A 12,065-nucleotide genomic window follows, 5' to 3' on the forward strand; every position below is an offset into this window, starting at 1 on the left:
TTCTATTTATTTATGTTAATAATTCTAATTTTTAAGAATTATAAAAATCTTAATTTTCAAATTACGGCTTTCTTTTTAGTCCTAAGAAAAAATAATAAGAGACATTTTTCTTTTGAATTAAATTTCCTAGGACTTTTGCTTAAAAAATTTTTTTCGACAACCAATATTTTTTCCGTAATTTCAAAAATTTGACACCAGTATTTATTATTGCTTGATTTTAAATTAAAACAAAAATCTTGGCCCTATTTATGACACTGAAAGTAGCCGACGTCTAATTTTTGAATTTTTTTTTTAAACATGACATTTTAAAAAATTGCACCTATAGTTTTTTTAATTTTATATATGAGCAATTATTTTTTTTTTTAATTAAATTCTTGAAAAATACATTTGCAAATTTTTAACTGTCTGCTAACTTCAGGATCATATGTTTTTTTTTAATTTTTTATTCGAAGATAATTTGTATTTTTTAAAAATAGAAAGTGATATTTTGAATTAAATTTTTGATTTTTATTCTGCATTCATTAAAAAATTTTATAAAAATTTAATTTGGAAAAATTAACTAAGTCTAAGTGCAGTAGACATCCGACAATTTTTTAATTACATCTAAAAAAATTAAATAAGTAAAGTAATAAAATTTTTAAAAAATGCATCTACTGAATTTCGAATTGTCTAAATCTGAATTTTTTTTTTTTATTTTGTAAACATTTTAATTTATTATTTCAAAGTTTAAAAAATTGTCAGATGTTCGCTAACTTTACTGTCATAAAAATTAATTATTACTCTTAAAATAAAATTACTTATATAAAATAATTAATTATATTAAAATCAAAACAAAAAGAGGATTTCGTTTTATTAATATTTTATTTTTCAAAAGACATGATTAAGTCTATTGTGCATTATCATTCATTTTAATTACATTATTATTTGATTATTTACAAAAAATATATCAAACTTATTAAATAAAAAGTAAATTTTTAAAATATAATTTACTATTTTACTATTTACTATTTACATAAAATACTTAATATTTAATTTATGAAAATAATAAAACCTACAATAATATTTTACAATAAAAAATAACTGGATGATAAATAATTATGTACAAAAAATTAAAAAATTATTAAAACTACAAAAGCTTACGTCTCTTAGCAGAACACAAAATACTGCCCATGTCGTAATTATTTTGACGCTTCCGGCTGTGGTCCAGATCCGCTTCAGTTGAGGGTACAAGCTGGCAGGTACTTCCAATGGAATTATCCTGAACTTCTACATCAGGAGGTGAAGAAGTCGATGATCCATCTGATTCAGATTTTTTCTTCATCAGTCTATCACGATACTCGTGATAGCTGATTTTTCGTCGAGTCCTTGGCTTCTCGACTTCAGGGTTACCGGAAACAATTTCTGGATCCGATGAACTGGTGGTCGTCGCTATCCGATTTACTGCAGTCACTTTGACCGATGGATTTTTAAATAATCCCATCACCCGGTTTTTTATCCTGGGTGACATTTTATCTAAAACCGCTTTAAACTCCCTGTCCATCTTAATCAGTAAATCGAAGGTCACTTTGGTGTCGAGGAGCCAAAACCAAAGATTCCCGTCTATGACTTGGGGAATCTTCCACTGCGATGATTGGATGGTAAAATAAATACAGAATGACGCCACAACTGCCGGTTTATATTTCACGCACATTGACGTCATCTGTAAAGTGTAATTAGCCATCTGCAGGAAAATCTTGCAAAATTCCTTGCAAGCTTTTATTTCCCCACAGAATTTCTTGATGTAATGATGAGGGTGACTAACCCCCATCTTGAATCCAAGTGTTCCCAGAAGAAGTTGCTCATTTGAAGTTAGTGCCTTGACCTTCTCCTGGTTCTCGGCAAAAGTAGTGTCCAGTTGGTGAACTTCGTATTTGTTGAGGCAGACATGAAGAGCGCTGATGACCGCCTGCGATTTTTGTGGCTCTTCTTCCACCTTTGCCGCCAGAAAAATCGCTGCCGTGGCAATTTCATACCGGTGAAACTTGGCTAATGAATGGTGAATAAAGAATCTGTGCATGTACACAATGGCAGTGTGCACACAGACTTCTGACAACTTTAGCCGCTTGCCCAAATCAGTTATAAGGTAAGCGGCTTGTTGTTTGTGATCTAGCTCCTTCTCCGCGCTGATGCCATCCTTGGAACTAGGAGAGTTCTTCAACTCTTCTTTGTTGAAATACCACTTTTGAGCCATTTTTATTCACAATTTTTCACTGTTAATTTAACTTCACTGGAAACTTTCTTACTCTGCACTGAAACAGCTCAAGCACTTTGAAATAACACAATTTGGTTTTTTCCGTAACTTTTGAAATATTCTCAGACGAACTGTTGGGTATGAAGTTCGAGAATAAAGTGAGGAAATATTGACAAGACACTAAAATTTAAGGGATTTTATAACAAAAGAAATTGTCACAACAATGGGTATGGGGGTAATTAAAAAGTAATAGTTTGGGGCTGAAGAAATCCCCCATGGAAATAAAATATATAAAAAATATATTTCATGATGTATGTGAAACATATGTGGCATATAAATAAAGTGTATACAATTTATAATTAAAATATATGTGAAGTATACGCACATGTATTTCACATATATTTTACATATAAAATAAATATATTTCAAATACATAACTTTTGGCCGTTTTTCGTATATAAAAAATATATTTTTTATATAGTCAAAATGTATATCACATATATTGTATTTGTATAGGAAATACCTATGATGAAATGTAATCGACATGTATGTATAATATATATTAAATATATTTTCGTTATTTAGGCAGATCTTTGGTGTTCGGGTGAGGGGGGAGGGGATCGGAGCAAACAATTAATGACTAAAAAATCCAAATGGTTCAGGCTGGAGTACCGAGGGATCTAGATGTCAGATTGTTCGATGATGGAAGGGTTCAGATATTTTTGTGGGGGAAGGGGAGCAGAAAAATTATAACTAAAAAATCCAAATGGTTCAGGCTGGAGTACCGAGGGATCTAGATGTCAGATTGTCCGATGATAGAATGGCTCAGATCTTTTTGTAGGGGGTGGGGGGGAGCAGAAAAATGATAATTAAAAAATCCAAATGGTTCAGGCTGGAGTACCGAGGGATCTAGATGTCAGATTGTCCGATGATAGAATGGCTCAGATCTTTTTGTAGGGGGTGGGGGGAGCAGAAAAATAATAACTAAAAAATCCAACTGGTTCAGGCTGGAGTACCGAGGGATCTAGATGTCAGATTGTTCGATGATGGACGGGCTCAGATATCTTTCTGCTCCGTCCCTCTCCCCCTCACCCACAAAAATATCTGAGCACTTCCATCATCGAACAGTCTGACAGATAGATCCCTCCGTACTCCAGCATGAACCAGTTGGATTTTATAGTCATTTTTCTGCTCCCCCCTCCCCCTATAAAAAAATCTGTGGCCTTCCATCATCGAACAATCTGACAGCTCGATCCCTCGGTACTCCAGCCTGAACCGGTTAGATTTTATAGTTATAATTTTTCTGCTCCAACCTCCCCTTCCCCCACAAAAATATCTGAGCCCTTCCATCATCGAACAATCTGACATCTAGATCCCTCGGTACTCCAGCCTGAACCATTTGGATTTTTTAGTCATTAATTGTTTGCTCCGATCCCCCCCCCCCTCACCCGAACACCAAAGATCTGCCTAAATAACGAAAATATATTTAATATATATTATACATACATGTCGATTACATTTCATCATAGGTATTTCCTATACAAATACAATATATGTGATATACATTTTGACTATATAAAAAATATATTTTTTATATACGAAAAACGGCCAAAAGTTATGTATTTGAAATATATTTTTTTTATATGGAAAATATATGTGAAATATATGTGCGTATATTTCACATGTATTTTAATTATAAATTGTATACACTTTATTTATATGCCACATATATTTCACATACATCATGAAATATATTTTTTATATATTTTATTTCCATGGGGGATGTACCTGATGTAATTAGGAAAAGGTAATTAGACTTAGAACTCACAATATTATGGTCATTAAGGTCTGCATATTCACGTGTGAACGTAATTACTATTCCTGTGAAAGTCCAAATGGCAAATAATTAAGTTTGTCATTATATATTTATGCCGAAGTCTCAAATAATAGATTTAAAATTTCCTGAAAATTAAAGTATGCGGAAATAAATTACCTGTGTACATTAAGAGGCGACAAATAACATAATGACGGTAATCAGTAAATAGTATCATTTTAAATAGGTATTTTTTTATTTACAATTCAAGCGTAAATAATTATAAAATAAATATTAAAATTTATTGTCTATACAGGAAAAATTAATTTTTGGAATTTAAAAATTGTAATTTGAAAATTAAAAATTTATGATGTGTATTATAAAATTTATTTTTTATATTGACATCCAGGTTTCGGGTTTTAATTTTAAACATCACCCGTGTAAAAAATTGCGAAATTTCGCCGGTAATTCACAGGTGATCAGCTGAATATCATGTGTAAGTCATATTTTGACACAAATATGAATTTCAGATGATTTTCGGATGAATATCAAACGATAATATGTAAAAAAAAGTAAGTAATAGATTGTAATGATTTTATTATAAGTTGACACGTAAAATGGGAGATATTTTTTTTTAAATCAGCAGTAATAGTCCATTGGCTGAAGAGAAGGCCCCGTAAACATTTTGTTGGCACCGGGTAAATCCAACTGTATCTTATGTATTTTGGGCCAAGGATCACGAAAATCGGGTCCATTTTGTTCAAAAGTGGTGCAAACAATTGTTTATAACAATTTAATTGTTTAAATCAAAATAACTCCCGAACGGCTGGTTTGTTGGGGCAGTGTAGAGGAAAAAAATGTTCAGAATAAAAAAATACACAAAAAAGGTATCATGTGTTTTTTTTGCATCTCAAATATTTCGCGAGATATAATAAAAAAACGAGCTAGCGCTCGGACCTCTTCCTCGCGCACTAGCGACTGCCTATGCGCGAGCTCTCTCTCCGCCAAATCGCGTCAGATGCTGGATAAGCCGGAAGTTTTTTACATTAAAAATCATAGAAAAATAAAAAAAAATCGAATAATTGTCGATACTACCAATCGACAGCATTTTTTCTGAAACGAATTTTTTTCGTATCGTCAAAAGACGTTTTTTTTTTGTTCACAAATGTTATAAACAAATGGATTTTTTCAAATTCCAGATTGGGTTCAAAAAATCGAAAAAATGTCGATAATACCAAAAAACGTCTTTTGTGGATACAACAGAAATTTGTGTCATAAAAAATGCTGTCGATTGGTAGTATCAACATTTTATCGATTTTTTTATCCCAATCTAGACTGAAAAAATCCATTTGTTTATAACATTTGTGAACAAAATAAAAAACGTCTTTTGACGATACGTGAGAAATTCGTTTCATAAAAAACGCTGTCGATTGGTAGTATCGACAATTTGTCGATTTTTTGAACCCAATCTGGACTTTGAAAAAATCCATTTGTTTATAACATTTGTGAACAAAAAAAAAAAACGTCTTTTGACGATACGACAAAAATTCGTTTCAGAAAAAATGCTGTCGATTGGTAGTATCGACAATTAATCGATTTTTTTTTTATTTTTCTATGATTTTTGATGTAAAAAACTTAGAAAAATTCCGGCCTATCCAGCATCTGACGCGATTTGGCGGAGAGAGAGCTCGCGCATAGGCAGTCGCTAGTGCCAGAGGGAGAGGTCCGAGCGCCGGCTCGTTTTTTTATTATATCTCGAGAAATATTTGAGATGCAAAAAAAACATGTGATACCTTTTTTGTGTATTTTTTTATTCTGAACATTTTTTTTCCTCTACACTGCCCCAACGAACCTGCCGTTCGGGAGTTATTTTGATTTAAACAATTAAATTGTTATAAACAATTGTTTGCACCACTTTTGAACAAAATGGACCCGATTTTCGTGATCCTTGGCCCAAAATACATAAGAAACAGTTGGATTTACTCGGTACCAACAAAATGTTTACGGGACCTCCTCTTCAGCCGATGGACTACATGTGTGCGTGCATGTGCACATGTGTAGATATATGTATGTATGTGCGTGCGTGCGCGCGCACGTGTGTATCTGTGTGTGTGTGTGTGTGTGTGTGTGTGTGTGTGTGTGTGTGTGTGTGTGTGTGTGTGTGTGTGTGTGTGTGTGTGTGTGTGTGTGTGTGTGTGTGTGTGTGTGTGAAATTAATCACTTTCCCAGTTAATCAAATTACACATAGACAAGCGTCTGACTATAACGTTTATATTTTAATTTTTTATGCGCTTACACGGAAAGAAATTTTTCGCGGATACCACTATGCTGTATGGTCGATTCCACCACAAGGATTTTTTCATTCGTTTAAAAATTGCATGTATAGATGATTTGACCATACGGGAATGGTAACATTCACAATAATCATGGCGTATGAGTCCATGGCAGTATGGGCGTCAAGCCCTATTTTGTCCCGGTCCTCAAAGAAGTTAATTAACATTGAATACTTTTAAATAATTCGACCTTGGTGATAATTTTAAGTAGTCAGTCTAATGTGTGAAAATTCCCAGTTCATTATCTCCGTAGTCTAGACTCTAATGAGTATTTTTATATTCAACGATAATGACAAATGTGATTATTTTAAAGGACAAATTACCTGGAAATGTTCTGATAAGATCATTACTCATAATAGTCTAGTCGAGAAGATAAAAACCTGCGAAAAATAGTTACAAGTCTCCTAAAAATATGGTTGATGGCTTAAACGATCCAGAATGCCGTCCAGAAAAAATCGTTTTTTAGATTTATTTTTCAAAAGAAAATTATTATTGTTACAAACAAAAAACTGTTAAAAAAATTAGCCGTCTAGATTTTTGGCAAAATCAAAAAAATGTATAAGTCATAGCTCAAATGATCAAACATCTTTGGATTTTTTTATTATACATAAATGACTCAATATAATAATTTTATTAATGATATCATATTGACAGTCATAAATATAATACTAGACAACAAGACTAATTTGTTTTCATTCATTGATTTTAATTATACTAGATAATTTAAATATAAAATTAGAATAGAATAAAAGTTATAGATACTAAAAACATAAACTTCTAGTCGTAATAACTAAAATTATTGTTCGCTTGATCACAAATGTATAGTGTACTTAACTTATACACTAGATTTGTATTAATTATATAAAAGTAATAACAGTAATAAATATTTAATATTACCAATAATTACTACTTTGTGTTTAACGATACATAAAATTTGAAGCTTTTCAATGAAACACTGATAGCAAATAAAATTACTAGAATTAAGTTATAAAGATAATAAAATTTTTATTTCATAAGCATTTTTTTGGCAAGTGTCTTGTAGTTTTTTAGGGTTCAAGTAGTAATTTTAAATAGTCAAGCAGTATTTTTCAACGGTTAACTGTTTATTATAGCAGTTTAAACATTAAAATCATAATTTTACTAACTGAAACGACATTACACGGAAAAAAAAATATTGTGTTTATCGCTCACCAACGGAGAGCGACATGTGTATCGTGATTAGTTCTAAATTGTATTGCTGCTACCACAATATATATATCGATATGAATGAAACACTCGATACTTATAATAATGATCCTACGGATTGTGCATATACTTAAATGTATAGTGATCGTCAGTTAACGTATCCATATCGTACTAAAACGGATCGTGATTATCGCGATCTACTTCTCAAGCGCCACCATTCATAACCAAATTATTAAACTTTATAATGCATATCTTGCAAATTATACAGTGTTTATTTATAAAATTATTAATTATTTAAAGCGCACACAACGACAATGAAAAAATACTAATTATATATCCCAGGTAGAAAGTCATCAATGGAATTAGCTTGTATTAAGCTAATTTTATCAGTTTTAGCCTAAAATTAGCCAACAAACTATGGTCAACACAAGGTAAGTTGGTAACGCTTTGGATCGCTAACATAAAGCTTGCAGTTTTAGCTTGCATAAACAGTGACAATTTAGCTTACTATAAGGTTAAAAGTATATCTTATTCTTAGCTAGAATAGATTTGGTAATTTAAGTTTGAAAACATGTTTACAGACAAAAATTTTTTATTATTTTTTTTTTTTTTGTACACAAACATCAGATATTGGGCATTAAATGTGTAGTGTTATATATATTTTCCCTAGTGGTTTGATGACACCGTATAAACATTTATCTGAAAATAATAATAATATTTATTTAAAAACATAAAATAATTAATAAGACGATTTGAGGTTATGCATTACCTTAGATATAAATCAACTACAAAGACATTTCAGAATTATTCTAGTCACATTCAATAGAGAAAAATAAATAAGTTTTATTAGTATATAAATTATAAATTAACTTTTGTTTGTTGAAATATTTTAAACTTACCCTAATAATAGTGCAATATAAATAATAAACTTTGATTACAACTTGCAATCAACCTCTGTCTAACAAACAAGCTTCCAAATAGATGGCACTCTTTACTGCCGTGAAGTTAAATTCACTGATTAGTCAGTAAATTTTTTCAAAGCTACTGATCTTTCAGTAAATTTTGTAACTACTGAAAAAATCAGTAACATTTTTACTGATTTAACTTAAGAGAGTAAGGACGTTTTAAAAATTTTAAATTTTTTTATTATGAGCATTAAAAACTTGTGATTCAATAAATTAAAAAAAAATCAAAACTTACTTGCTTAGTAAATATTTTTCTTTATATATGTTGCAAATAAAATTGAACTTATTTATCACTTATAAACAATAACACAAACTCCTAATTAACCTCAAACTTCAGTTTTCAATGTACGCTTGGAGTAATGTTAGCAGATAAGGTAATTTTAAGTTTAGAATCCAAGCTTAGAACAAATCTTATCATACGCGTGGAAAAAGAGCTAACAGCAAGGTATATTTGAAGGTTAGTTACATTCTAAAGACTTGTCATAGAATTCATCCTAATAACAACCTAGAATAAAGCTTACAAAACACGACTTAGATGTTAAGCTAAAATAAAGCTATTTTGAAGTTTCAAACTTGTCCGACTGAGACAATTTTCTACCTGGGATCTAATGCAAGAATTTCTGTTTTTTATCTATTAATTTTTTAATTTATCTTTGAAACAAAAAAAAGACTGTAAAATTTACATCAATTGATTACGTATATTCTATTACTTTACATTTCTTGATATTAAATAATAATTTTTTATTGCACCTATTAGAATTATTAATATGTGATTATTAATGACAGCTAAAAATAAAATTGTAATGAAGTTAAAGTTGTAAATTTATCTATTTTAACCTTAAATTAGTTATAATAACAAAACGGATCGTTACTATAGCGAAAAGATCTTATGATTTCGGGATCCGCCTGGATCGTGATAATCACGATCCGATAGACCAGCACTTTCCGTATACAACGGATACCCAACCGAGGAGAGTGAATATCACGATACCGTTGAGTGATGAGCGCAATATTTTTTTTTCCGTGCAGATATTGAACATAACATAAATAATTACAAGTTGAACTACAATTATTATCAATCGTTTTTTTCTGTGCAGGAAATCGACTTCTCGACTAGACTATTACGTCTATGAAAACTTTATCAATGATGAACAGATGAATGAGACATATAAACCAAATCAGTCAACTTCATGAGGTCTAGATCGGTACTGACAAGCCAATCACAGCTAAGCATGAGTAGAAGAGGTGGCAGCTCATGTCTCATTCGATCTGATTGGAAGTTGATTTGTTGATAACCTATGAAATACGAGCTGCCATCTCTCCTACTCATGCTTAACTGTGATTGGCTCGCTGGTACCGATCTAGACCTCATGAAGTTGACTGATTTGGTTGGCATTAGCTAGAATCTATCAGTCACTCTATCAGACGTAGAGATTGAAGTGTCCAGCGATCTATCATCTTAAAGTTGATTCATAAGTATTTTCGACATGGTAAAGGACAGTAAAGAAGTTCAAGAACTTTGCGAAGAAGTGTTTATAACTTGCTGCGAGATAATTCAAGAGCTGTTGTCTCCGTGGCATGAGTCATATGCGTGGCCATTTTACCGGGAGTTCAATGTCCAATGTTGGGGTCCTGATAATTACAAGGACATTGTGAAAGTTCCCATGGATCTGACGACCGTATTGCGGAAGCTTGACCAACGGCAGTACAAGTCAATCGATGGATTCGTCAACGACGTACGGTTGATTTTTACCAACTGCTACCGTTGTTTTAATGATGAAGACAAAATTGTCGTTATGGCTCAAAATCTCCAACATGTGTTCGAGATTTTGTTTGCAAAGAAAATTAACGTCTAAGCGTTATATTGTCAAGTTAAGAACTTGAGTTAACAACGGCCCTTTTCAGGGCCACCAAATTGTTTAAACGTAAATTACTTACAAGTAATTTCTATTATTTTTAAGATATATTCTTCGACTTCAAATACCTATGTTTTGGAGTCAGAAACTCGAGTTAAAAATTGAAAAAAAAAAAAAATTTTTAACTTCACGCTAAGAAAATCAATGATTTTCGAAAAAATCGGGAAATTATTATTATTACTCCCAAATTTAAAATTCTATCAGGTGTCGGAGTTTTGAGGTCCTAGGAAGCTATTCCAATCATGTTTAGAATATCATCCGTGTGTGGGTGTGCACCAAAAAGAAGGAAATCTTGAACCAAGAAATAATATGTCTTCGAAATTTGTTTCTTGAACTAAGCGAAATTTTGTACTTTATTGAAGCAAAAAATTATTTGGATCAAAAAATTATTTTCTTCGTGGAAGACATCATTTCTCAGTCTGAAACTAAAATTCTTCAAGTCACGAAAAACTCTCACGGCCCAAACAATTTTTTTCTTGGTTCGAGAACATTTTTTTTTAATTCGCAAAATTTTTTTCTTGGCAATTGAAGATTGTTACATTTTTGAGTCAAGAAAAAATGTATTGACCTAAAACAAGAAAGTTTTTGAACTATGAAAAATAATTTTTTCAACCAAAAAAAAACTTTCTTGGGCCAAGAAATTTTTTTTTTGTCGTAAGCAAAAAAAAAAATTTTCCAACCAAAAAATAAATTTCCTCAAGTAAGCAAATAAATTTATCGAGCTACCAAAAATTTTTTTTTTTTTTTTTATCGAAACAATTTTTTTGTCGTTAAAAATTCCTTAAATAATGTTGTGAAGCAAATAAATCTTTTATTAGAAGCATTATTAAGGGATAGAAAAGTTTCGCAATGAGTTAAATATATAAAACAAAGGAGGAAAAATATCGAAAAAAAAAGTTTCGACAAAATCAAATTCATCCAAGTGAATGCATTTTCCATTGCTCAGTCGACCACCTCGTTGTAAACGTCCATTGTAGTTAGATGTTGCTTGTTTAATGATCGTAGCCGGAATGAATAAAAGTGTCCACCACAAACGACTCGGGCAATAACCATGTTTCGGTACCAGCGAGCTAATCACAGCTTTCCTAGTTCCCCTACTACTGTCATTTTACCCACTATTACTACTCCAAAGCTGTGATTGGCTCGCTGGTACCGATGTAGAGTTGTTACCCGAGTTATATCGAGCGATTCTTCGGTTTTTAATCATTTTTTCCGATTTCACAGGGTTTTTTTTTTTTTAGTAACAAACCCTACTTTGTTGACCAAAAACATTAATTATTGAAAAATATTACGAAAAAAAATTTTTTTTTTTCAAGAAAATTGATTTTTTCGAAATTTTTTGTTGTTGATATTTTTTCTTCTTATCATCCTCACAATGGTATTGATATTTAAAAAATCAATTGTGAAGATGGTAAAGAGAAAAAATATCGAAAAAATCGAATTCATCTATGTGAATGCATTTTCCATTGCCCAGTCGACCACCTCGTTGTAAACGTCCATTGTAGTTAGATGTTGCTTGTTCAATGATCGTAGCCGGAATAAATAAAAGTGTCCACCTCAAACGACTCGGGCAATAACCATGTTTCGGTACCAGCGAGCCAATCACAGCTTTCCTAGTTCCCC

General features: G+C 31.4%; 1 protein-coding gene across 1 annotated transcript; it reads right to left on the bottom strand.

The window, feature by feature from the left end:
* Positions 1-1,126: 1,126 nt before the first annotated feature.
* Positions 1,127-2,230, bottom strand: LOC130670084 (cyclin-T-like). The gene has a single exon (XM_057473257.1). The coding sequence runs from the start codon at positions 2,228-2,230 to the stop codon at positions 1,127-1,129; it is 1,104 nt and encodes a 367-aa protein (XP_057329240.1).
* Between the last annotated feature and the right edge of the window lie 9,835 nt (positions 2,231-12,065).

The sequence above is a fragment of the Microplitis mediator genome, chromosome 6, assembly GCF_029852145.1.
Source record: "Microplitis mediator isolate UGA2020A chromosome 6, iyMicMedi2.1, whole genome shotgun sequence".
Lineage (NCBI taxonomy): Eukaryota > Metazoa > Arthropoda > Insecta > Hymenoptera > Braconidae > Microplitis > Microplitis mediator.

Coding starts and splice junctions, on each gene's coding strand:
- LOC130670084 (XM_057473257.1), bottom strand. CDS start 2,230: ATGGCTCAAAAGTGGTATTTCAACAAAGAAGAGTTGAAGAACTCTCCT.